The sequence below is a fragment of the Solanum tuberosum genome, unplaced genomic scaffold (genome assembly GCF_000226075.1).
Source record: "Solanum tuberosum cultivar DM 1-3 516 R44 unplaced genomic scaffold, SolTub_3.0 scf00062, whole genome shotgun sequence".
Classification (NCBI taxonomy): domain Eukaryota; kingdom Viridiplantae; phylum Streptophyta; class Magnoliopsida; order Solanales; family Solanaceae; genus Solanum; species Solanum tuberosum.
In genome coordinates this window covers 1,612,110-1,638,697 of record NW_006238987.1, presented here as the reverse complement: position 1 = coordinate 1,638,697, position 26,588 = coordinate 1,612,110, and the positions used below count along the sequence as shown (strand labels likewise).

The following is a 26,588-nucleotide window of genomic DNA, read 5'->3' as shown; positions in this document are numbered from 1 at the left end:
CTTATGAGTGAATATTAGTGTAACATACAAATAAATCTAGCACAATTGGTGTACTTATGGTGAAAAAAGAACATTGAATACAATTAAAGCTAGTTAAAGTGAGTGTTTGATTTATAATAGACATCATTAACGTAATAATTTGATATGATATTTGAATAATGCTAAAAAATGTTTAAAATACTGGTTGATTGTGCTATCTAATACCCAGAATGTACACAATTGGTATAGTTGTTTAAACACAAATAATGATAAAAATGGGTAAATATACTGGCTGATATTTTGGTAACATATACCAACCTAGAAAATTGAATCTGAAAACCACTACTTAAAGTAAAAGATTTTGATTTGAATGAAATGTTGGTATTATATACCCAACAACTATACATCGAATAACAACTACTTAAGATATAATATGTAGTAATGCTGGTATATAGTGTCTGACATGTTGGTATTACATACCAATCTCACACATTGTTATACAATCTATACCAATCACACACAAATTATGTTGAAATGTTCTATTATAAATCAAACTCGGAGTCCTATTCATGGCGAAACTATGGTGAATCGGATGGTATAGATATGAACTGTAGTGAAAATTGTTCAACAAAGAATGTGGAAAGAAGAAGATGGAAGGGTTAAAAAAATTTAACAGAAGAATATGGAAGGGCTTAGACGTTTGGTAGAAAAGAAAAATTGTAAAATTTTCCTAGGAACTATAACTCTCCTATTGATAACAACACCAATTTTATTGGTAAAATAAAAAGTTGTATCAAAAAAGAAAAAAATAAATATGATCCCTAAAATAATCAATGAAACGTGTAAATATGGAACTGTAATAGGAGAGATAAAATTGAAAAAATTTAATATCCCTAATTAATCTCCACGTTAAATGCACGTAATTCAAAAGGCATGAGAGAGGAAAATCTGAAAAAATAAATAAACTTAAATTCAAAATTAATTATTTTGTTATGTATGTAATTTAAAAACTATGTTTGTAATTAAATAGAAGTACATTGATATTTTGTTAATTAAAGTCTTAAGTAGTATACTTTTGTAATTTTCACTAAAAAAATTATATCCATTAGTTCAACTTTAGTTAATAAACATCAATCGATAACTTTAAATATGAACATTGATTACGCATGAGTGACTGAGTTGGTATAACAAAGGTATTTCATAAAGGAAATTATGAATCTAATTTCACCCGTTCCATCCTTAAGTTGAGCTTGTGGCATCGGACTTGTAGCGTAGTGAAGCTTTGTCACACCGAACTTGGCAGATTTGGAATTTAAGGAGAAAAAAATACAATGTGACCCAATCATTGCTAAGTTTGGGCCAGACTCGTGGATTAGGCCAGCTTCACAAATTCACAATTCGGGTCGGGTTACCGTTTTGTAAATCTCTCAACATCCAAAGTCAAAATTGGAAATACCCAAATATTCCCAGACTATCAACTGAGCACTGAAAATCCAAAATTGTTCCCGGAATCGGAAGGTTAATTCAATTTTAGGGTTCCAATGGACGAAAATTCAAAGCCCAGAAGCGTTCTTGATTCACTGGGTGAGGAAATAGTGAGAATCGTAACACCAGTCTCAATTTGCATGCTATTGGTGGTTATCCTTGTTTCAGTACTAAACAATGATTCAGATTCTTCAGGTCCCTCATTTACCTCAATAGCCACAGTTGCCTATAATGAGAGCAGCTCAGACTCAAACTGGGATAAATTGAAAGGTGCCATTTTGAATGCTTTAGTCTTTGTTGTTGTTGTCACTGCTGTTACATTCCTTTTGGTGTTACTTTTCTACTTCAGATGCACCAAATTCTTGAAATACTACATGGGTTTCTCGTCTTTTCTTGTTTTGGGATTCATGGGTGGTGAAATATGTCTGTTCTTGATCGGAAAATTCAGGATTCCCATTGATTGCGTTACTTTTGCGTTGAGTTTGTTTAATTTCACTGTTGTTGGGGTTTTGGCTGTGTTCATGTCAAAGACGGCAATTATAATTACCCAAGTATATTTGGTTGTTATTGGAGTGTTGGTTGCGTATTGGTTTACACTCTTGCCTGAATGGACGACTTGGGTGCTTTTGGTTGCAATGTCCTTGTATGACCTTGCAGCTGTTTTGTTGCCGGGTGGACCTCTAAGGCTACTTGTTGAGCTTGCAATATCTAGGGATGAAGATATCCCGGCTTTGGTTTATGAAGCTCGCCCCATTATTAATCCCGACTCAGTTCAAAGGGGTGCTGTTGTGCAAAGGAGAGTGTGGAGAGAAAGACGGGACAATGATATTGGCTCTGATGAAAATTTGGACTCTAGGTCTAACTTGAATTCAACTGTCTATTCTAGTTTGGAATCAAGTTCTGGTCTTGAAAGCCTTCCATCAATCGGTGAGAGGACTGCTGTTGATGTGGAGGATGGTCTAGTTTCAAGATCAGATTCTGAGCTGGCTGCACCGCTAATTCAGCATAGGATAAATGTCCGAATGAATTTACAGGAAGGGCCAAGTGATGATTTTGCACTTGAAGGAATTGGTTTGGGATCGTCAGGTGCTATTAAGTTGGGGCTAGGAGACTTCATATTCTACAGTGTATTAGTTGCCAGGGCTGCAATGTATGATTTCATGACAGTTTATGCATGCTATCTTGCTATTATAGCTGGTCTTGGTATCACTCTGATGCTTCTTGCATTTTATCAGAAAGCTTTGCCTGCTCTTCCTGTGTCCGTTCTGCTAGGTGTCTTGTTTTATTTGTTAACTCGGCTATTGCTTGAGACCTTTGTTGTACAATGTTCGATAAACCTGTTGATGTTTTAGGAACATAATTTCCTCGTTGACAATGGATTACTTTCAATTAATGATATTTCTTCCATAATATCTGTTATAACATCTTTGTTACTGTTTGGACCATGCTCCAAGTTGACTGAATTGCAAGTCTTGATCGATTAGTTGTAGCAGGCAAAAATTGTCTGTGAAATAAAAAGGAAGCAGGTAGTGGTTCAAGATGTCTGAAGTGAAGTGCCACTCCATGGATACAAAACATATGAGCTAGCTGCGCTATCTACTAAACGAATTAGACCCTAGAAAATCATTAACACCAACAGGTTGGCATATAGCTTATGCCTTTTATAGTGGTGCATACTTATCATAGAAAAACCATTTATAATTGGCAGATACATTAACTATCGGTATTCTTGCCCGCATGCAGAGTGACCAATAACCTAAAGCAGGAAGGAAATTGATTTTAGGAAAGTACAAGGTGTCAGGGCCAACACTCAAGTAATTGTGAGTCAAGCTATATAGAGAGGGAGGGCTAAGAAAGTGAAGTATGGCTGAAACGATTATAGTTCTTTCTGGACACTTTTTCTTGAATTTAGTAAGACCCACAAATATGTACTATAGCTATAAAGTATTTTTTCTATTTTTTATTGGGTCAGTCATAGAAGTGATTGATATCTTCGATCTAGGAAAAATAATCTTGGGTGATCTTTTTTGTTTCAGTCAGATGCAGTTTTACAGTTTCATTAACAGGGAGACACATTTCTGGAATCTAACTAAATGTTATCTTTGATGATTGACCTTCACAAACACAAAGGTAAAACAAAATCACAAGATTGATCATCATCGTGTCTCTTTTGCCTTCACTGTGTTACTTCTTAGACATATACTATACTCAAATTGCTTGAGTGCCTTTGACAATTTTTAGGGTGAGTTCCTTCTTTCCATTGCAGAGGAAATGTGGTTGAATAGAGTCATCCAACTGACTGACCATGACTTTGGGGGTGTGAAAAATAGCTTTTTATCATCAAAATTTCAGCAGAAAGTATTGTTTATTCTATTGTTAAAGTAAGCTTTGAGTCTTGATCGTCTGTTTGAGACAACATGGCTCATCGGTAATGTACCTAACCACTATGCTTGAGGGAAATAATTTGATTCATTTGACAGAACGTAAATACAAAATTAAGAGAACCGTGCTCTTTGAAAGCTGCAGTCATTGGACCTATAACTTTGGTTCAAAACCATGAGTAGAAAATTAAGCGCTTAACAATTTTAGTCCTTAGTTTCCTTATTGCGGAAAAGGTAATATGAAAACTCGACAATTATTTGACACTTCTGCAAAAAGATTTCCATGAAGTTAGTAGGAGTGATTTCATGTATAAAACAGGGGGGATAAAGAGGAGAATATTCAGGAACATAAAGATAAATGCCAAGGAAAATCTGAAGTTTCTGAAGCAGGAGTTGGCATCTTATGTTAGCTCTGCCTCACATTCTTTGTCAAATTGATTATGTCAATTTGTCTATTTTATTACACTGTTTGTTCTTTATACTTGCAAGTTGTGATTGCTTAGACAGATAAGTATTGGATTTTATTGTTATTTGACACTACTGAGAGTATGGTTACTGAGAGAAGCGTGTATTTCTTGTATAACTCATCTGAGAAACTGCAGTTGCCTGTAATGACTAAGTTTCTGTTGACCTGTAATTTGTTTGAAAAAAGATCATGATCGAGTAAACTGGAGTGATTGAACATGAGTCAACCTGATCATTGGTAACGTGTTCTGATTAGTTAAAGATTACGAGGTTTTGTTTCTGTTACTGAAAATACTTCTAACAGTAGTGGGATAATCTTGTCGTTCTTTCTGACCTTTCTCCACACTGGTGAAAGGTAGTAATTGTACACACCTTTAGTACTTCCTACAATTATAAATTCCCCAATTGGCTTGCCAACAATTGTCTGCAGATTGAGTGTTAAATGCAATAGTGCTCTTGCATTGTTGCTTAGTTCTTACCTGTTTTTTCATGCTCAGGAGGTTGAATTTCTAACTTCACTAGGAAAATCATCTAATCAGTATAGTCGGGGTTGTTTGTTAATTGGTTAGAGTTATGCCGGTATTAGTGATACAAAGATCAATTATGATGGAATCTATATATTATTTTGTGCAGTGTTTAGTTATTCCATCTTCTATCCTGCATAAAATATATGTAGATTCTCTAACTTATATATGTATTAGTTTTGTGGGTTTCTAAATTGCAAACCAAACATTATATTAGGTGTGTTGGATTTTATACATAACAAAAAGATGCTGCCACTTATGCAAGATTTAATAGATGAATTACTTAGCTCTTAACCAGCTACCAAATGACCCCATAAATGTATCTATCACCATTATATTAGCCCCTAGCGCCACTGTTCCCTCTATAGAGTCAAGACCTTCACACCAACATAGGTTTTTAATTTGAAAACTACAGATACATGTACAAGGAAGAAGACTTGAAACAACTTTTACTTCAATTATGAAGCATTAATGATGCAAATGCTCAGTGATAGTTATGGGGTGCTGAATTTCTGCAAAGTAAAGAGTATTAACACTGAGAAAAGAATAAATCAAAATGATTTGATAGGACAAAATTGATCTTGTGGCTGAGAATGTGCTCATACAAGTTTTGCCTTTTACTTGTACAGATGTATTGAATGCCATGACTTGAATATCTAAAGTTGTTAGGCCTGTCTTTCAGACTTTAATATCTAAAGTCATCTTCTGTCTTCCAACCTTTATGGTTCAGTGGTTGTGACCACTTTTAGCCTACATTGTTTTGACTTCCCAAAAATTACATCAAACGAGTGTTGGATCATCCAAAAATAGTGCCTTCTTGGAGGATTCTGACACGGTTGGGGAAACATTTTTTAGGAATCTGAACGACATAGCTATGACAAGTGATTTGGAACACTCATGTTGCAAATGATCAGCAACAGAGTGTTAACAAGAATGAGAGTGGAACACAGATGAAAAGGAATGCATATACCATAAAGTTACAATAGTAGATTGACCTCGAAAACTATGGACAACTATACATTTTTTGTGTGCGTTAGGGTGGGGGTGGGGGTGGGGGGACTACAACACTAATGTTGATAAATTACAAAAGATAAGACAATTGAAACGCTCAATGCAGGGAAAAAAAAAGAACATATACTACTACTGTTATTCAACTTTCACCTCCTCCAATGATGATTAAGAGACTTCGCTGAACCTTGAAAAAAGTCCAGGAGATACTCTACCAAGTCCTCTTCTGTGTATTTGATGTACTTTTCACTGAGAGATTTTCTCACCTGTCCAGCAAATGTACGGTAGGCATGAACGACCCTTAACCCGATTGCACTATTCAAATCATCTCGAAGATCAATATCTGGAATAGTCCATCCTGTCTGGTTCTTATACACATCCTCAAAAGCAATACTGAAATTTCTGCACCTCTCCTTCAGAACTGCCTTCCCGGACTTCTCATAACCGGTTATCAAAGATATGATTGAACTCCATGTTTTTCTCTCATAGCTTTTTTCGTGCTGCACATATTTTACAATATGTATTTTTATCCACTCATCACCAAAACAGGTTCTGAGTTTGGAATTCTTGATTTTCTGGACTATGTAATGGATGTTGTTCATCAAAAAGATGTGCTTCAAAGAATCATCTTTATATAAATTGGACCTATCTTCAAGGTTGGATTCGAGCCTGGATGTTATTGACTGCAAGTGAAGAGCCAGTGGACATGGGAATTCGGATGAAATGTCGAGCCTGACCAGTGCATCGACAACTTCACCCGAATTCTCTACCTCTCTGTCCTCTAAAAGGAATCTCAGGGTAACATTATATTCTGACAGAAGCATGAAATAATTGATAACATACTTGGTCAGAGGATGAACACCTCCTCCTTGGAAGGGAGTTGTTGAAGTGTTTGAAGCAATACGATTCCCCAACCCCAGAAAGATTGCTTTTGCAGAATCTCCAAGTTTTTTCATGAGTTCATGGTACTCCACTTGAATGGAATTACCATGCTTTTCACAAAACAATGCATCCACATCTTGACAAAGACCTCTTAGAAGCTCATACATGTCGAGTAAACAAAAAAGACGTTCTGGTAGAAGGGGGCCAATAGCTACAGCTTGGCCAAAATTCAAAAGACACATCATGGCATCCTTTGAAACCTCAATGAAACATGTTGAACTAACAGATCCAAACTCACAAAGAATCTGATCAAAGAGGTTTTTCTCACTAGGGAGATAGAATGCAATGACATTCTTCGTTGCCTGACGCCACTTCTTAATCCTGCAATTCAAGCTTGCCCAGTCCATTCTCAGCACATCTTCAATGCTGATTTGTTGCATACAGAAAAGCCCCAAGTATTCATACAATGCATCTTTCCAGAATCTGATAAAAACTTGGCAAAATTCCTGAACATAATGTGAAGCGAACATCAGATCTGCAATGGACTTGATGTAAGGAACAACACCTGGATGGACCAAATCCATTATTATACATTCTTCTGATTCAGCTCTACTACTATCCAGACAAGATGTTCCCTCAACTGAGTCATCCTCAATTGAGACCATCGTCTCCTCATCAACGGCTATCTCTTCACAAGATTGGAACGACACATATGCATGCCCAAAACACTGCTTACTCTGCGCAAGAATATTGACAACTTCTTCCTGCAGCCTTACCATTGCAATTTGCAACGCACTGTGAGCTTGGTTAGTAAGTCTGCTTTGTTTCCTGTACTTGTTTGGCACCATACTTTCCAAGCTCACTATTATACTCCGAACTTCTTCTACATTTTGCAGATACTCAAGAAGTTGATTAGAAGGACCAGTATCCCATATCTTCAAACAATTTGACTGCAAGGACATGATCTTTGCCTGAGCTGACTTAAACCGACCTTCAATCTCTCTGAAACTTGTGGTCTCATCCTCTTTTGCTTCAGTCATTGCAGCCAAATGAATGTCAAGATCGGCTAGAGTTCTTCTAACTTCATCGCTCAAGCTTGTCCTGTCTTTTAACGCCTTCACAAGGTGATGAGCTGCAGCAATTACATGTTGATCCGCCGATTTATCGTCCTCCATTTTCAGGCAACACGTAAAACAGATTGATTTAAAGTAAAAGGCCTAAACTTTGGATGATCCTTCCTGACTGAATCTTGAAACCAACCTCAAGCTCTAATTTTTTAGGTAATCAAGAAGGACAAAAGGCTGCTCCCCACCCCTTAGATAAACCCCAAGTCCTCAACAGAATTCAGAACACAGACTAATGACCAGAAAATACCCCTCAAGTCCTCAAAAAGGTCAAGAATCTCTAATGAAATATGACAAGTTTCAACAAAGGACACAAAATTGGGATGTACATCTCTTAAACTCTTTCAGGGTCACTAACATTAAAAGATTAACAGCCATCAAGGAATGGGCATGAAAACTTATCAAGATAGTCATCAACAACCAAATATAGTTAAAAAGAATGTTAAAACCAAAACACAACAAAACCAAAGTTCAAGTGCTAAAAAGGGATTAAAAGACTGTGTAGCTAAAGCCAAGATTATGCTTGTTTCTTGGAGCTCTCTGCTCAAAGATTGGTTCTCTGAGTCCAGAAAAGGGCAAAAGATATCTAAAAAAACATAGTAAAAGGGATGATGAGATGTGAAGTTATTGAAACAAGAGTTTCTGAATAGAAAGATTATAGTACCTTTACGCGTTTTAGTGGAAGATAATGGCCCAATCAAAACAAGGACAAAAGGGTACATCGTATAGTGGTAGTATTGAGGAATGAGATTTGTTGTTGAATTTCCAACAAGTACTTTTCCATTAAAATACAAGAACTTTAGTGGTCAAAAGGGAAGAAGAAAGAAACTTCTTGTTGTACAAACTAAGAAAAAATAAATAATCAGCTAACCAAGACTAAAGACTAAAATTTGAAGTTGTTTCTTTCTCATTTAACTAACATCAAACACCATGGGTTGTGATACAGTGGTGCGACTATTTCACCCTTAATCAATTCAGCTAACCAATGTGGACTTAAAACACAGTTTGTCGAAACTCCAATGTGAGCTTCGGACACCGAATGAAAAACCCAAAAAACTAAAATCACTAACAAATTTAGTAAAATCCTACTAAATGGGGTCTAAAGAGGATGAAGAGATTGTTTCCGAAAAATATTGAGCTCCAATACATCCTACCCAAGTACAATAAGAAGAAAATAATGCCCAAAGCATAACTAAAATCAGAATTTTCTAATTAATACTCCCTCCGTCCCTATTTACTTGTCCATATTTCCTTTTTTGGTTGTCCCTATTTAGTTGTCCATTTTGACAAATTAAGAAAGGACAACAATTTTTTCCTATTATACCCTTATTTACACTTCTTGAAAATTGTAAAAGTGTATGTTGTTTCCCTCCAATTTATTTCACTTGAATTCAAATAAGTGGTTGTAATTTTGAAGTGAAAAGTTGTCATAAGGGTAAAATTATAACTTCACTGTGCTAATCATTGTTGCCTTAATCTGTGTGCCATTTCTAAAGTGGACAACTAAAAAGGGACGGAGGGAGTAAGTAATTTGTAATTCTTGGGAGTTGTCTATGATTTTACTCAAGGTACCTTTGACTATTGACTATGGTGGAGTATTGAGAGAGAAAACGGGTCGGGTTGGATGATCGACCCATCAGAGTACTAATTAACGTTGACGTGTTAATGATATACCTAGTCAGACTAACGTAAGCGCCTAGCTAATAAAATTTCCTGTCGCTTGCGTCACCTTTTTATTTCCCTCCCACCCATAGTAACAACCGGAATAAAATTTATTCGCCGCTTGTGTTTCTTTAAAACTTTAGTAATTAATTAATATATGAGTATCTCATATGTTTGGATAAGTTTCAATTTAATAATTTTATTTTTTATATTTTATGTATTTTTACAGAATCAGAAAAAAAAGATAACAACAATATTTTTGCAAGATTAGAAAAAAGAAAAAAAACAATTAAAGATTTCAATCCTCCAAAAAATGTATAATATAGATTGAAAATTGAATGTGAATATTTTAATTTAATAAAAATAAAATTTAATTTATTTTTTTTGTAATAAATATTTAAACTAGTTTCTCTATAAAATAATTTTAATATTAAAAATACATTCATTCTTGCCCTTTATCGTAATTTGACTTTCAAAAGCACTTTTAACAAAGATTAATTAACCACAATTTACTTATAAAAAACACTTTTCAGATTAATTAGCCAAACACAAGTTATTTTTTATTTAAAAGTAAAATATTTATAAAAATAAATAATTTTTAACAGCAATACCAACACAGACTTGACATCTCTCTTATTGTGTAATTAAAAAATATTTTGACTTGTTTGTTTAACTACGTAACATTATGGTATTGCTTCTACAGAAATGCCGTACTTGAACAAAATACTTTTCAAATGTATGACCAATCGTTTGATTTGTGGAATAAGATAATTAGATTTTTGTGATTAATTTCTATTTTATTTGATTAAAATATAATTAATTATTTAATATTATTTTATCTCATTCTAAAAGTGAAATTAATTACTCTCACAATAATAAATCAAGATTATTATTTTCAATAACTTTGTACTAAACCAAATGAATTATGTTAAAAATGTTTTTATATACAACCCAAAAAGATTTCGTGCTCTTCTTATTACTCATCCGTCTCAACTTTTGATCTTAAATCAAAGTTATGTCAACCCAAAAAGATTTCGTGCTCCTCTTATTACTCATCCGTCTCAACTTCTTATCTTAAATCAAAGTTATGTAAAATATATTAAAATATCTTCTAATTTTTTGATATTAAATTGGTAAGAAATTATAGTTAAAGAATTTTATTTTTTTTTTAAAAAAAAAGAAGAAGAAGTAAACTTGGCTAAACTTATTGTGAATAGGGCCAAACACGGTGTTAATCTCCTAACCGTACTCCGGGAAAAAAGGAAACCATGGAATCCAGCGACAATGCCGCTGCTCTGTGAGAATTGCCGTTCAGTTTCCGTGTGAAAAATTTCATTCATTCGACACTGTGTCCTCTCCCCATTCTTTCACAGAATAAGAGACTACATGAATAACGAGGGTCAAAGGGGTCTTTTGGTTTTCAGATCAGCTCCCAGGTCAGTCGTCGCCGGCCGGCAATTACCGGCTCGACGACGACCCATTCCCTTTGCAGCTCTTTAGCCGGTTTTTGGGCTCCATAGTTGGACGGTTCGTGATTTCTCGCTTTATTCATTGTTATCCCAAATGTTACAATTTTTTTTTCCTTAATTGTAGCATATTTCTGATGGGTTTTTGCTTTTATTCTTATTTTCGGCTTAATTGCTGGGTAATTGGACGGAGAAGATTAATTAAGAGAGCATTTGCACTAGTATTTCACTATGTTTATTTGTTTCTTCTTTTGAGTTGGTAACCTGATGATGCAGTGTGAAAGGTTTTGAACCATGTTGCTCGGACTCTCCAAAAATGCATTACTTTTGGAGAATTCTACTCACACCTGATGACATTTTTGAAGAGTTCGAGCAATGTAGGTTTTGAAAGCAAGAACCAAATAGTTTCTTGAAGTGATGCTATGATAAACATATTTCAGAACCATTTGGTGCACTTGTGTGACAATTCCATGGAGGCTATTCTTTTTCTGACTATTCTGTGGAGGCTATTCTTTTTTCTAACAATTCCATGGAGGCTATTCTTTTTTCTGACAATTCCGTCGAGGCTATTTGGTTAACTAAAAATCATGACTAATTGATATATAAGCTTTTCTCTTAGAAACCAATGGGCTGGAATGTATTGCAAATTCTTGACCAGGAACTTTTGAGCCAATGTGAAGCATTAAGATACACTCAACCACATATCAGGAAAGTGTATCAATTTCCTTGGTTTAGTCATAGAAGAAAAGATTGAAAAGACAAGTCTCGACTATTACACTTCAGTGTGACAATGAGTATGCGAGAGTGCATTTCAAGCTCAGTCGTCCGAACCCTTGTGTCCTCTGTCCCTTACTTTAGTGTCACCTTGTAGTTTCTCTTCTTCTATTACTTATACTGTTTTCTGAGGGATGATTCATGATTTGAGAGAGGAACTCTAACTATTAGAACTCGAAACACATATATCTTGCTTGTTTCTACCCTTCTATTCAGTGCTTGTCCCTTTGCATACACACAGGCAGTCCTTGGGCTCAGGAATTCTTATAGTTGCATATTTTCAAGATATGGTGACTCCATTTTTGTTTTTGCTAATGAAGATTATGGTGACTCATTTTTGTTTTTGCTAATGAAGATTATGGTGACTCGTTTTAGCTTTTATTTTTATCTTTGATGTAATGGAATTGTTTGGTCCACAAGAGCTTGAGGTGAAAATGTCAAAAATACTGCTTTTGTATCACGCAAACTGTATCCCCTCTTATGCATGTTTTTGGCAGCCATTGAATTGTTAAGACATCTTTGTTGATTGTATCCTCTTATGTTAAACATTGTTGTTCAGTATATTGGAAGAGTGTGTTTTAAAGAAACTTTTAGGCCTGGTTGCTATACTTCCTGCCAAAGTTCAACAGTTTCTAAAATTTTAAGCAAGGATAGAGGGGTTGAACTCTTAAATGCCAAAGACAACAAATAAGACAGAATAATGGTTTTCTATGGCACTAGCATACATACAAGAATTCTGTAGTACATGCTTTTTCTTCTGGATTTTTCTGTTTGGCTTTCCAATCTCTTGTTTAGCATGGGCTGTAAAATGCAGGATTGCTTTGACTGTAACCTCAATATTGGTACGACCTTGTCCTAAATCAGTAGCACAAAAAAGTAGGGTTTTCACACAGAAATCGTTGTTGCAAGCATAGGGCCAAGCAGAAAGCTTGTTGTAGATAATTGATACCTGAAACTTCAATTTGAAATTTAAATCATTGATTGATTTGAACATTGAATTGACTCTGATTTCAGTTCTTTCTATGGCAGAAGAGGTTTGAACTCTTTGGCTTGGTAAAGGCAACTTTGCATGGTGAATTGAGTAAGACGTCTTCAGCTATGGAGCCTAAGCATGCTACTGCAGCTGATGGAAAATCAGGGACACCTCCTACCCTTGCTGTTACAGGACTTATAGTCTCCCCTCGCGAGAAAACTTTAAGTTCGTCAGACTCTTCCTGCAATACATCACCTGACTCGACACTGAATGACCCCTTTGGCAAGGCTAATTATGAATCTGATGATTCCACTGCTAATAACGTACCCAAACTTGGTAGGGATAACAAATCACGGTTTTCAGACAACAAAAATCCTGTTTCTGGGAGCTCTACCATTAGTAGTGAACCCTTAAACCATGAAGTGTCACCTTCCATGTCACAGTCAGAAGGGACTCACTGTTTTTCCAGGTCATGCTCTGGCAATTCGTCAACCACAGAATCACCTCCCATGCAAGTAATGGAGCACTCCGCAAACGAATCTTATAGGATCCCTTCTTCAGTGTTTGCTAGAGATGAGTCTGCAAATCCAGCAGAGTGGAGTGTAACTTCTCATGAATCATTATTTAGCATTCACATGGGTACTATGAGTTTTACCAAAGATGCTAGTTTTTGGCAGTCGGATGAGCTGGGTGAGCTAGGAACTCCTCGAAACTTCCCCTTATCCCCTGCTATGTGTGACTTCTCTCCGTACCAGTCAAGTCATGAGATGGAATTGGCTGAAGTGGAGATCTCAAGGGGAAATGAGGATTTAAATCATGAAAGATCTCTTGCTGTTGGACGTATCTCTCCTAAACCAATGGAAAGTGGAACCAATACAATGTCTTTTGCATTTCCAGTGTAGGCAATCTACGCTCAAACTCTCATATGATACATTGGCAAAATTTTGTCCCTATTGTTAATTTAGAATGTCGACAATCATTTATAGTGGGAACATTTACTTCTTTCTGTCTCTCTTTCTGTGCATACAAGTATAGTGGAATACCTACATTTTGCCTCCAAAGACTAATGACAAATGGTCCATAAATTGTTATCTCCTACTGCATGACCTGTTTGCTACTTACTATATCTTGTGGTTTCATCATTTAAATAATCGACTTTATATCTGGACCCTGATCTTCCACTAGGTAACATAGACATGTATCTATTGATAGATTTCTTTTTCTGATTCTCATTTGTGTGGTAATAGGATCAGGGTTGGCACTTGAATAGAATGTTAGGGAAAAACTGAAAGATTAAATGAACTGTTTCTGCATAGATATGACTTTCGAAAGGTATCAATGTGAACATTATGCTTCTTTGCAATTTCCATATGTATGCCAGTATTAATGAGAGATTGACTGACCCATCTGTCTAAAAATGAAGGCTGTCAGGGAATCTGGATAAAAAATATTCAGTGCGCATGGCTTCTCCAGTTGAATCTAGCCCAGAGCAGAGGCAACCTCAGTTAGAATTAGCAGAGCTGCATACAGAACCGCTGCCTCAATCAGAGCCAAAGACCCCGACAGCAACTGAAAATGCAGGGAAAACAAAATGGTTTCCTTGCTTCTCATGCTGCTCTTCCGGTTCCTAGGATTGCTTTCCTAATAGTCCCTTTGTTTCTGACGATGCCATGGTTCAAGGATTAATACGATTAGCCCAGAAGTGCTGATGTGGTGCATGCCCGGTGAGTTTGGTAGTAACAACATTCATAAAATGGACTTAAAGTGGTGAGTTTGGTAGTAACAACATTCATAAAATGGACTTAAAGTGGTGAGTTTGGTAGTAACAACATTCATAAAATGGACTTAAAGTGGTGAGTTTGGTAGTAACAACATTCATAAAATGGACTTAAAGTGGTGAGTTTGGTAGTAACAACATTCATAAAATGGACTTAAAGTGGTGAGTTTGGTAGTAACAACATTCATAAAATGGACTTAAAGTGGTGAGTTTGGTAGTAACAACATTCATAAAATGGACTTAAAGTGCTACTTTGATGCATTTTGGTAAAGTATGATGACTTGATCATCCAGTTTACTGGCCTGTCCTTTGGATCGCTATGTGTTTGGTCCCAGAGTTCTAATTAGAAGATTACGAAGGCCTTCAACTTATGGGATTCTGATTTTTTTCAATTGTTTGTGTCAAATGTAAATAAGCAGGAGTCTTTTTTCCAGATTTTGTTTGATGCTCATAAGTCAGACATTAGAGACTTACATGTTTGTAAGTTTCCCCCATCCATTTTTTGACATAGAGTGTAGATGAAGTTCTTGATTGATTATCGGTTAGTTATAAATCAATTTTTTTACTGTTATAGAGAAGGAGAAAATCTTGTTTCTTCCTACTGCCCAGAATTTTCTATGTTCATATACAATCTTGTCCCTAAAACTTGAATATTTTGCGTACTTGTGATCTGATAGATCGTACTACTTTACAAAAAATTGAAAGAGCTCCTATGTCATATAGATGACTACACTTCAAGAAAATATGCAAATTTACCCATCTATTTTTTTATGACTTAAAATTAGAAATATCATCAATTCACCAAACTACAAACTATTATGCCATTTTATTTTGATTTTCATAAACAAAGCTCATATATATATTATAAGAAATCTTATCCTTTTTTTTATAGACCTAATTTAGATTTTATTTTCCCAATATTTTTAACTTTAAAACGCTCTTGAAATATTAAATAGAAGTTTCTTCAAAACAAATGCCTATAAAATTTAAAATAATTTTTTCTCACTTTATAAAATTTCCCCGCTTCCAACAAAATAAATGGCGGCAAATTTAACTGAGGAGTCAGTTTTTCCCTCGGGAATTAGAAGTTAAACATTTTCCCGCCAGTAAAATCAAATGAATAATTTCGCCAAAATCCAATAACAAATCCCCGCCAAAAACTCTCAAGTACAAAACCCCACTTCTCCTTCATTCTTTTACTTCATTTTTCAACTATTTTCTCTCTGCATTTCTTTGCCTTTTACCTTCTCAGAAAGAGAAACAATGGCAAAAACGGTCAGCCCAGATGCTATTTCAACTATTTTAGCGAACCCATCGCCGGATTCTTCTTCAGATCTTCCTGAAATTATTGTTCAAGTAGTGGATCTCAAGCCCACCGGCAACAGATACATGTGAGTCTGCTTTTCAGTTTTTTTTTTTTTTCATTTTGAGTTGGTTTAATCGATCAGAAACTTGTATTTCATTCAGATCTATTCGTTTATCCAAAAACTTTTGTATATGTTACTGTACACGATTTGTTTGTGTAGAAGTGAGGGTAACTTCTTTAATTTAAATCGATTGCATGAGTTTGTTAGCTTGTTGCTTCCCATTTGTCTATTGAGGGGGATGCCCTTGAAATATCAGATTGTTCATTATACAGATTTAGGGTTTCTCATATGGCTTAGCTGACTATTTGAGTCTCATGTGTTGTTTCTTATGTTGTATTGTCTTTAATCATCAAGTGATATCTTATAGCAAAATGAATAAATATTTCATTTGCAGGTTTTCAGCCAATGATGGGAAAATGAAGATTAAGGGCATTCTTCAATCTAGTTTGTCTTCTGAAGTTATATCTGGGTCTATACAGAACCTGGGTCTTATTCGGATTATTGATTACACCCTCAATGATATCCCAACTAAGAATGAAAAGTGAGCATCTTTATAATGATTAACGTTATGTTTATTTGTTTTGAAGGTTTATATTTGACACTAATGAGTTGATTAATTTGATTTAGGTACTTGATTGTAACTAAATGTGAGTCAGTGTCTCCTGCTCTTGAAGCTGAGTACAAGGCTGAAGTGAAAAGTGAAGACACTGGCATTGTCTTGAAGCCAAAGCAGGAAGAGACTGGGATTCTTTTGAAACCAAAACAGGAATATCAAACTAAATCTGCTGCTCAAATTGTACATGAACAAAGTGGAAAGTGAGTTTTTCTGGTCATTTTTGTTTTTCCTGGTTTGTTAGCAGATGGTAGTTTGTGATATGGATGTACTGAAAAAGTTAATTGTGTTGTATGTGGGTGATATTTCAGCATGGCACCGTCTGCTCGAATGGCAATGACAAGAAGAATTCAGCCACTTGTCTCTTTGAATCCCTACCAAGGAAATTGGACCATTAAGGTTCGAGTAACTAGCAAGGGTAATATGCGAACTTACAAGAATGCTCGTGGAGAAGGCTGTGTGTTCAATGTTGAATTGACTGATGAGGATGTAAGCACATTTTCAGTTATCTTACAATTTGGCAAGTGTTAGATTTAATGAAGTTTTTATTTGATTGATAGTATAACTAACAAAGATTTACCTTTTATTTCAGGGTACCCAAATACAAGCTACAATGTTTAATGAAGCTGCAAAGAAGTTTTTTGACAAGTTTGAATTGGGGAAAGTATATTACATTTCAAAGGGAACTCTTCGAGTTGCGAACAAGCAGTTCAAAACTGTACAAAATGATTATGAGATGACTTTGAATGAAACTTCCCAAGTTGAGGAGGCTTGCAACGAAGAAGCTTTTATTCCAGAGACAAAATTTAACTTTGTCCCAATTGATGAATTGGGACCATATGTCAATGGCAGGGAGCTTGTTGGTATGAACTTGCAAACCCAAAACTTGAATTATTTGTGCTGCATTTTCATATCCTTTCACCAAGGAGTAATGTTTTCAAACAATGAATTGTAGATGTTATTGGGGTGGTCCAAAGTGTATCTCCAACAATGAGCATACGGAGGAAGAGTAACAATGAGACAGTCCCTAAGCGTGATATAACTATTGCAGATGAGACGTATGTTTAAATACTGTAAACTACTTGTCTTGTAGATTTTGGCTTTCTCTAGCAATGTGAGGTTAATGTCATATACTTTTCTGTATCAGGAAGAAGACTGTTGTTGTTTCTCTTTGGAATGATCTTGCCACCCATGTTGGACAAGAACTGCTAGACATGGCTGATAAATCCCCAGTTGTTGCAATCAAATCCCTTAAAGTTGGAGACTTCCAAGGTGATTGCTTCATTTCATACAACAAAACGTGTTCTATATGCATGATATCTTCATTGTCCCAATCTCATAGTTCCTTAAATTGTGTTTCAGGAGTGTCTTTATCAGCATTAAGCAAAAGCAATATTGTTGTGAATCCTGATTTACCTGAAGCCAAAAAATTGAGATCTTGGTATGACTTTACTTAATGGGGTAATTGATTTTCGGTTTTAGTCTCAGTTGACTAAAGGCCACACTTTCATTTTTGTTCAGGTATGATTCTGAAGGTAAAGAAACTTCATTGGCATCTATTGGTTCTGGCATGAGCCCCTCTGCCAAGAGTGGAGCAAGATCTATGTATACTGATAGAGTTTCCTTGCTTCATATAACCAGTAACCTGTCCCTTGGCGAGGAGAAGGTATATATACCTAACCCTGGTTGAGGATAATGAGCTTTATTTCGGGAGCAATTTCAATGCTATGTTCTTTAGAGAAAATAGATCTATGAGAAAATAGGACTCATTAATACATAGTGCATTATGTAACACCCATCTTATTGGTGTTTTTCCCTGTTTGGCAGCCTGTGTTTTTCAGCTTGAAAGCATATATAAGTTTCATTAAGCCTGATCAAACCATGTGGTATCGGGCTTGCAAGACATGCAACAAGAAAGTTACTGAAGCTTTTGGGTCTGGATATTGGTGTGAAGGATGCCAGAAGAATGAAGCAGAGTGTAGTTTGAGGTGAACATTGAATATATAGTCATCTTAAAACCTCTCATCAACCTATAATGCCTACTTATGACTTTACCTCTATTTGTCTATCCCAGATATATAATGGCATTGAAAGTGTCTGATGCAAGTGGTGAAGCATGGCTTTCTACGTTTAATGAGCAAGCAGAGAAAATACTTGGATGCTCTGCTGATGAACTTGACAAGCTGAAATCAGAGGTAAAACAGTTCACATAACCTTTCTTTTAAATGCTTGTTTTATGTCTCCACAGTTTGTGACTGACTTATCTGAATATTCCTATCTCTCAGGAGGGAGAAATTGCATATCAAATGAAATTGAAGGAAGCTACATGGGTTCCTCACCTTTTCCGGGTCAGTGTTGCACCACAAGAGTACAACAACGAGAAAAGGCAAAGGATAACAGTCAGGGCTATTGCTCCAGTTGATTATGCAGCAGAATCCAAATACTTGCTGGAAGAAATGTCTAAGATGAACATTGCTATGTAATGATGCTAGCCTAATTCAGAATAGTAGATTTATTTTTGTTATATTTAAGTCTGAATGCTCACTAGGATTGGTTAGTTGAACAGTTGTAAATATGTCTCATTGTCTTTGCTTAATAGCAATTCAGCATTTTGCATTTTAGTGAATGCACCTTTTGCAGTTTATCATATTTTGTTGTGTATTCACTATTTAATGATGGTTCTACATTTTATCTAATGGAGCATTCCAATTCTTGTTATCACATCCCCATGATCAGTTTATTTATTTGTTTATTTTGTGTACTGAAGGAACTTTTGCAGACCTGCAATTCAGAACTTTTGCATGGTCGTACTTGATAAAGCTAGAAACTGTTCATTACAATTAGTTTGTACACTTCTCTATATTTCCCTGAACTATAGAGAGTTTTAGGTGACTTGAGGTCTTATTGATTAGTATTACACCAGAGAGACTTGCAATTAGATGTTTTCTTCATAGATGAACTTGGGATTTGTGATTCTAAGTAAGATTGGCTCAGGATCATGTGATCCTTTGGTATCAGATAGGAAGGGTTGCAGCATTTCACTGAAATCCTTCCTGTTGCATCTTCATTATTGGATTGTTTACCAAATTAATTGTGCGTGCTGCTAGAAATCAAGAATCATCTGAAGAAAGTTCACATAATCTGATTGATCAGAAAGTTTCTACAGCATTCGTTACTTCTCTTTTATTAAATAAAATTCTGGAAGGGGGAAAAGATAGTGCTGAAAGACAGCTTTTTAAGCTTTAGTTGTGAAGTTGAAATTGGCACATGTAGTTTGGTGGAACAAAAGGGATGAGCTAAAACCAAGTGTTGATCTAGCAAGATCAAAATGTAGAAGATTGTCCTCAAGTTGATATCCTCCTATTACTATTGAAGCAGTACGTTTAATCCCTCCGTTCACAAATCCTAAGCAGATCACATCTTGGCTAACTTTCACCATTGAATTTGCGCCAAAAATCCTCCAATAAACTCGTGTAGTCTGCAACACAAGATCAATGGTAGGAACAGCTGGTCCAACCCTTGTGCTACCAACACTTTTTGAGCTGAAGCATGTCTCGAAAGGTGCCACAGCAGCCACTCTGGTCGCATTAGATAACTCATCGATGAATGCTTTAGTCACAACATTATAGATGGAAGATTCCAACATTGAATAAGGACTCCCTGTGCTGATTTTGGTTCCACCATTTCCGCTCTTGTCAACCCCTAGCAATTTTTTGTTAATTGTCACTGGTTTGCCATTGACTCTAATAGATTTCACTCCAATGTAGTACTCTGAGGAAGGTTCATTCAGGGAAGGAACAGATCCAGTACCAAAAGGGTTGGTGATCAACGGCGTAATGATGAGATCTTTTGAGACATCAATATTTGGAAGCATCATGCCATCACCAAAAAATATGACACCAGAAGATTGTGTGGATGAACTTAAACAAACAGCAAATTTTCTTGGAAAGCTGAAGATTTCAGCTAATTGGGAAGGAAGCGCGATACGATTCCTTCCCAATCCAACAGTACCTTTCACCTCACTAGCTAAACCTTCAGTCAAGAATGTAGGAGCACAAGTGAAAATGAAATTTGGGATCTTGACAAACTTACCAGGATTTGATCCATCAGTGGATTGAATCGATAATACATCTTCATTAAGTTGTCCACCACTATATAAAGTCTTGATGAATGGATTCTCTGGGGTGTTGTAACATGCATTATCGTTGCAGCCAATCTTGGGAGCACTGGTGCTGCAGTTTGCACAAGTGTCAACTTTGGCGATGGTACATTGAGTTGAGCCACAAAGAAGCGGTTGATAAGTGGAACTCACATAACCATTCTCACAGTCTACCCATAAAGTTTGTCCACCAAGATGAATTGTTAACTTAATGGGCACAAGAGGAGTTCTTTGACCAATTTGTGTGATGTATTGTAGAGTAGATGAGTCTTTGGTCACAGGAAGAATGAATGCTTTGGTCTGGGGAGAAGAAGTTTGGCCTATGCAATAAGAAGAAATGGAGAGGAGAAGTGAACAAAAAAGGATCAAACAGTAGCTAGTGAAAGACATGATACAAGATTAAGATGTGATGTGGAAGTATGAAATTGTGAAGAATATTCATGTTTTGTTTTATAGAAGGATTGTTTTCAAGTCAACTCCATCGCTTATTTAAATAAGTCAATGATTTTGCAATGGATATGAGTTATGACAGAGAGATATTTTTGACAAGGAAGAAAAAGTCAGCAAATTGGAATACAGATGCATAATTTGACATTTGACTTCAGAATGCTCCACTTATTCCACAATTTTTGTTCATGTTTACACCATTCGATATAACTTAATGAAAATATACATTAATTGGTCCCAGATATATAATGGCATTGAATTTTTCTGATGCAAGCGGTGAAGCGTAGCTCTCTGCATTCAATGATCAAGCAGAGAAAATACTCTGCTGATGAACTTGACAAGCTGAAATCAGAGGTAAAACAATTCTCAGAACCTTTCATTTTTGTGCTTGTTTTATGTCTTAGACAGTTTGTGGCTAACTTATCTGAATATTCCTATTTCTCAAGAGGGAGAAACTGCATATCAAATGAAAAGCTAGACAGCAAAAAGGTACAACAATGAGAAAAGGCAAAGGATAACAGTAAGAGCTGTTGCTTCAGTTGATTATGCAGCAGAATCCAAATACTTGTTGGAAGAGATGTCTAAGAAGAAGATTTCTATGAAATGAGGCTAGCCAAATTGAGAATATTAGAGTTTACTTTTATTATATTTTGAGTCTGAATGCTCACTAGTCACTAGGATTGGTTAGTAAAGCAGTTGTAAATATGTCTCATTGGCTTTGGTTTATAACAATTCAGCATTGTGCATTTTAGTGAATGCACTTTTGCAGTTTTTATCATATTTTGTTGTGTATTTACTATTTAATGATGGAGGAACATTGTATCTAGAATATTATGCATACTGATAGAAATAAAGAATCATCTGGAAAGAGTTCACATTATTCTGATTGATTATAAAGTTTCAACAGTATATGTTTCTTTTCTCTTTTATTAAAGAATTCTGGAATGGGGGAAAGATACTGCTAAAGGACAGTTTTTTTAAGCCATGGTTGTGAAGTTGAAATTGGCACATGTAGTTTGGTGGAACAAAAGGGATGAGCTAAAACCAAGTGTTGATTTGGCAAGATCAAACTGTAGAAGATTGTCCGCAAGTTGATATCCTCCTATAACTATTGAAGTAGTAGGTTTAATCCCTCCATTCACAAATCCTAAGCAGATCACATCTTGGCTAACTTTCACCATTGAATTTGCGCCAAAAATCCTCCAATATACTCGTGTAGTCTGCAACACAAGATCAATGGTAGGAACAGCTGGTCCAACCCTCGTGCTACCAACACTTTTTGAGCTGAAACATGTCTCGAAAGGTGCCACAGCAGCCACTCTGGTTGCATTAGATAACTCATCGATGAATGCTTTAGTCACAACATCATAGATGGAAGTTTCCAAGATTGAATAAGGAGTTCCTGTGCTTATTTTGGTTCCACCATCTCCTCTCTTGTCAATCCCAAGCAATTTTCTATTAATTGTCACTGTTTTGCCATTCACTCTAATAGATTTCACTCCAATGTAGTACTCTGAGGAAGGTTCATTCAGGAAAGGAACTGATCCAGTACCAAAAGGGTTGGTGATCAACGGCATAAAGATGAGATCTTTAGAGACGTCAATTTTTGGAAGCATCATGCCATCACCGAAAAATATGACACCAGAAGATTGTGTGGATGAACTCAAACAAACAGCAAATTTTCTTGGAAAGCTGAAGATTTCAGCTAATTGGGAAGGAAGCGCGATACGATTCCTTCCCAATCCAACAGTACCTTTCACCCCACTAGCTAAACCTTCAGTCAAGAATGTAGGAACACAAGTGAAAATGAAGCTTGGAATCTTAACAAACTTACCAGGATTTGTTCCATCAGTAGACTGTATCGATAACACATCTTCATTAATTTCACCACCACTATATAAAGTCTTGATGAATGGATTCTCTGGGGTGTTGTAACATGCATTATTGTTGCAGCCAATCTTGGGAGCACTGGTGCTGCAGTTTCCACAAGTGTTAACTTTGGCTATAGTACATTGAGTTGAGCCACAAAGAGCCGGTCGATAAGTGGAACTCACATAACCATTTTCACAGTCTACCCAAAAAGTTTGTCCACCAAGATGAATTGTTAATTTGATGGGGACAAGAGGAGTTCTTTGACCGATTTGTGTGACGTATTGGAGAGTAGATGAGTCTTTGGTCACAGGAAGGATGAATGCTTTGGTCTGGGGAGAAGTTTGGCCTATGCAATAAGAAGAAAGGGAGAAGAGAATTGAAGAAAGAAGGATGAATTGATAGCTAGTGAAAGCCATGATACAAGATTAAGATGTGATGTGGTAGTATGGAATTGTGAAGATTATTCATGTTTTGTTTTATAGAAGGATTGTTTTCAAGTCAACTTCATAGCTTATTTAGATAAGTCCATGATTTGGGAATGGATATGAATATGATTATGACACAGATATTGAAGAAAAAGTCAGCAAATTAGAATACAGTTTGCGTAGTTTGACATTTCACCGACAGCTACAAACTACTGCTGCCGACATTTTTTAAAACAAAGTGAAATGCATTTAAAACACAGCTACAATTTTCAAACACGCTATGACAGGCTATTAGGCTCAGTGATAGAGTGCACCGACTCGAGCAAATTACTGTTTTCCATGGAAAATTGGAGCCAGAGCAGATTGAGAAGTGCACCTTTATAGTCCTTAAGAGCCTGTAGCACCTTTTGAAAGACATTAGGCTACAAACGAACATAGCTGAATAGTAATTTTGGCACTTAAACAATCTGATGCAGGTTTACATATGAAACGAAGTGCCCAACAGCCTCACTGCTAATGTAAGAAGTGTTAATGAAGGGCTTCCAGGGCGGTTAATAACAGGTATTATTGTTGCAACCTGGACCAGGGATGTGAAATGTGTACTCCACAGGCATGAGATTTTGGTACATGATCAACTAACCTGTAGTTTCTGTTCAGAATCCATCAAACAAGAAATTGACAAGAAAACACGAACAATTTGCTCAGTTTATTGGTCCTTTGTTTTTTTCATTCTGCTCTTTCACTTCCATGTCACAAACATATAAATATCCAGAAATTTCAAGTACTTAGGGCATCAAAACACAAGGTAACAAAGCTGTCCTAGACAATTGAAGATAAGCTACACTTTCTATAGTTCATAAGATTTCATACTTCCATAAAGGGGGAGGGGGGAGGGGAAGGCAGAGATTAGGTCTTCATCCGACTTGAAACTGAAGCTGAGAATGAATATCCATCGTCCTTCAGATAGCCATGAGATCCCCATACTGGCGCATCAAAATGATGGAGCCAGCAAATAGAGCAGTAGCTCGAAGCAGTTTCTGCAAAAGCAAAATGCAAAAAAGATTAAGGTAAAACTCTATAAAGCCCAGAAAATGAGAAACGTTGATCATATCATACACAACCAAGAGTCTGAAAAAAAGTTTACCCAGGTTTGATTTCTCTATAATCTATATATATCTGATTATGAAAAAACAAGTCATTTTTTGATAAAGTAATATTCCTACTGATTTGGGACAAAATCATTATTCATGTAGTTATGCACACATGTTTACATGAATATAAAATACAAAAATCTAAACCAAATATGCAACCAACCTATAATTCTCTACCATAGTTTTAGTCAAGTAGCCAAATCTGATCCATATCCCACACTCACACCTAAATCATGTTAGGTCAACATAAGTGTAAACACGTGGTCTTGAGGTATCTGTGCAACATAGATATGTGACACAATGGTTCAAACATTTTACCAACCACTGTGTTGTTGTTCCTTGTTTCCTTTGTTTTATCTCATTAAACAAAAAGTTATTTATTGTAACATAAATCAGAGTTTGACCAACATAAACCTAGTAGCTTAGCATTTTCCTAAAATTTTAGGTCCAACCTGCTAGATGGCAGTGTAGCCTAGCACTATACAGAATTTCTCTTTCCATTGATACCCCAAAACACATTGATTATAAGGATGTTTCTTTCCTTCACTGATAAATATCTCTCCCACAGAGAAATCATCTCTAGCCACCTTTCTTGCCTCCAATCCCTTGTAGCCTAGAGAAATATCTATTTTTGCAACACTTTTTCCTACTGCTGCAATCTTCAATCACCTACTATGTGGTCATAATAGGTTAGCATTGCACCCAGACTCTAGTTTCCTTAAATGTCCTAACATCTTATTTAAGAAATATCTATTTTTGCAACACTTTTTCCTACTGCTGCAATCTTCAATTCTCCTTCCTCTTTTAACTTTATTCACTGTCGGATTCAACCCTATACCAAAGCTCTTCCCATCGCTAATTGTTGCCTTTCAATTCAACCGTTAAAGCTTCTGCAACACATATTTGACAGCATTTATTGCTTCTCATGGAAAATCATAGCCATCAGTCTTTGTTTCTGGCATATGCAATAGAATAACCTTCTTCTCACGAAAGATTTGATTGTTATTTCTGTTCAGACTTATCACCTTGTTATTAGTTTACAACAAAATACTCTTATACTCCATTAATAATGTTTTGTTTTGCTAGTTGAAGAAGCAAAATGACCTAACAATTTTTGTGTGATAATCACAGAAATGCAGGGACCGAAACTTTTTACAGAAACAAAAAGATGACTTCTACATATGCTAAAGAAGATGAATGTTTACCTCTCTGCCATTTTCTTTCAACATGGTTATAGTAGGTTAGCAAAACACTTTATGCATACATAAGATCAGTGAGTCATAATTTATTTTCTCTGTGTTACAGAGAAAACATGATTTGAACAATAAAAAACACTAAAATATATTCACACAAAAAAACAAAGAACAAAAGTAAAAGATTTTATATTCAAGAAGACAATTTTATGTGTTTTGAGAAACTATGAAATAAGAATTAACAAGTTAATTCGAGAAATCAAACTGAAATTTTATTGAATTTACTTATTAATTCTAATAACACTGTTTTAGAAAACATATAAGATCTATTTTTCTGAATATTTGGTTTAGGCAGCAAATCAATCAAATTGTAAATCACATTTTCAGCCAAATTATTTCTAATCCTAACTCAAATCTCTTAAGATCCAATTATAACACGCTTAACTCGTTGTTCATCAATATAACGAGTATAATCGGCATCGCCCATAAAATCCACAACAACGGAAGAAGACAAAACAAAGACCGAAGCAAATTTCTCTCAGGTTACTGATATGTACAAATGAATAACGTTTATTTAGAAAAAGAGATACCTTGTTGAGATTCCATCTTTCTTCGTCATGAACCTGAGAGTGCCAGAAAGCTTTGACCTTGTCAACTGATATCACAGAGTCCACCATTGAAGCTAGTCGAGAGAAGGAGAGTACAACTGAGAGGAGGAGGAGGAGGGGCAGCAGCAAAGATCTCTAAAGGGGTTAGGGTTTTAGCATTAGGGCCTTGCAGGTTTTATTTTAGGCAATTTGATACAATCGGGCGGACAATCGGGTTCTCTTCACCCACAAGGGCATTTTAGGTTTTCTTATT

General features: G+C 35.8%; 7 protein-coding genes across 8 annotated transcripts; 3 read left to right on the top strand and 4 right to left on the bottom strand.

Moving 5' to 3' along the window:
* The first annotated feature begins 1,384 nt into the window (after positions 1 to 1,384).
* On the top strand, positions 1,385 to 2,874 carry LOC102590742 (presenilin-like protein At2g29900). Its single transcript, XM_006345062.2, has one exon. The coding sequence runs from the start codon at positions 1,521 to 1,523 to the stop codon at positions 2,814 to 2,816; it is 1,296 nt and encodes a 431-aa protein (XP_006345124.1). The 5' UTR covers positions 1,385 to 1,520; the 3' UTR covers positions 2,817 to 2,874.
* Positions 2,875 to 5,774: 2,900 nt separating this feature from the next.
* LOC102590396 (exocyst complex component EXO70B1-like) lies at positions 5,775 to 8,720 on the bottom strand. Its single transcript, XM_006345061.2, has one exon. The coding sequence runs from the start codon at positions 7,897 to 7,899 to the stop codon at positions 5,992 to 5,994; it is 1,908 nt and encodes a 635-aa protein (XP_006345123.1). The 5' UTR covers positions 7,900 to 8,720; the 3' UTR covers positions 5,775 to 5,991.
* A 1,999-nt stretch (positions 8,721 to 10,719) lies between these two features.
* LOC102590080 (uncharacterized) lies at positions 10,720 to 15,097 on the top strand. Of its 2 annotated transcripts, none has more exons than XM_015307702.1 (3): positions 10,720 to 11,037; positions 12,783 to 13,621; positions 14,147 to 15,097. In XM_015307702.1, the coding sequence occupies exons 2-3, from the start codon at positions 12,849 to 12,851 to the stop codon at positions 14,352 to 14,354; spliced, it is 981 nt and encodes a 326-aa protein (XP_015163188.1). In that variant the 5' UTR covers positions 10,720 to 11,037; positions 12,783 to 12,848; the 3' UTR covers positions 14,355 to 15,097. The 2 variants fall into 2 exon arrangements, with proteins under 2 accessions (XP_015163188.1, XP_006345122.1); XM_006345060.2 differs by having other exon boundaries at positions 12,780 to 13,621.
* Positions 15,098 to 15,684: 587 nt separating this feature from the next.
* Positions 15,685 to 19,198, top strand: LOC102589752 (replication protein A 70 kDa DNA-binding subunit B). The gene is made up of 12 exons (XM_006345059.2): positions 15,685 to 15,891; positions 16,262 to 16,408; positions 16,495 to 16,683; positions 16,792 to 16,969; positions 17,073 to 17,343; positions 17,436 to 17,538; positions 17,628 to 17,752; positions 17,843 to 17,921; positions 18,002 to 18,146; positions 18,308 to 18,468; positions 18,555 to 18,675; positions 18,766 to 19,198. The coding sequence occupies exons 1-12, from the start codon at positions 15,764 to 15,766 to the stop codon at positions 18,961 to 18,963; spliced, it is 1,845 nt and encodes a 614-aa protein (XP_006345121.1). The 5' UTR covers positions 15,685 to 15,763; the 3' UTR covers positions 18,964 to 19,198.
* Positions 19,199 to 19,646: 448 nt separating this feature from the next.
* On the bottom strand, positions 19,647 to 21,849 carry LOC102589423 (basic 7S globulin-like). The gene has a single exon (XM_006345058.2). The coding sequence runs from the start codon at positions 21,027 to 21,029 to the stop codon at positions 19,716 to 19,718; it is 1,314 nt and encodes a 437-aa protein (XP_006345120.1). The 5' UTR covers positions 21,030 to 21,849; the 3' UTR covers positions 19,647 to 19,715.
* Positions 21,850 to 21,946: 97 nt separating this feature from the next.
* Positions 21,947 to 23,488, bottom strand: LOC102589100 (basic 7S globulin-like). Its single transcript, XM_006345057.2, has one exon. It carries the CDS (start codon positions 23,372 to 23,374, stop codon positions 22,064 to 22,066), a length of 1,311 nt encoding a protein of 436 aa, XP_006345119.1. The 5' UTR covers positions 23,375 to 23,488; the 3' UTR covers positions 21,947 to 22,063.
* Positions 23,489 to 24,058: 570 nt separating this feature from the next.
* On the bottom strand, positions 24,059 to 26,531 carry LOC102588769 (mitochondrial import receptor subunit TOM5 homolog). The gene is made up of 2 exons (XM_006345056.2): positions 26,318 to 26,531; positions 24,059 to 24,420 (listed from the first exon to the last, which is right to left on the bottom strand). The coding sequence occupies exons 1-2, from the start codon at positions 26,402 to 26,404 to the stop codon at positions 24,343 to 24,345; spliced, it is 165 nt and encodes a 54-aa protein (XP_006345118.1). The 5' UTR covers positions 26,405 to 26,531; the 3' UTR covers positions 24,059 to 24,342.
* Positions 26,532 to 26,588: the final 57 nt, after the last annotated feature.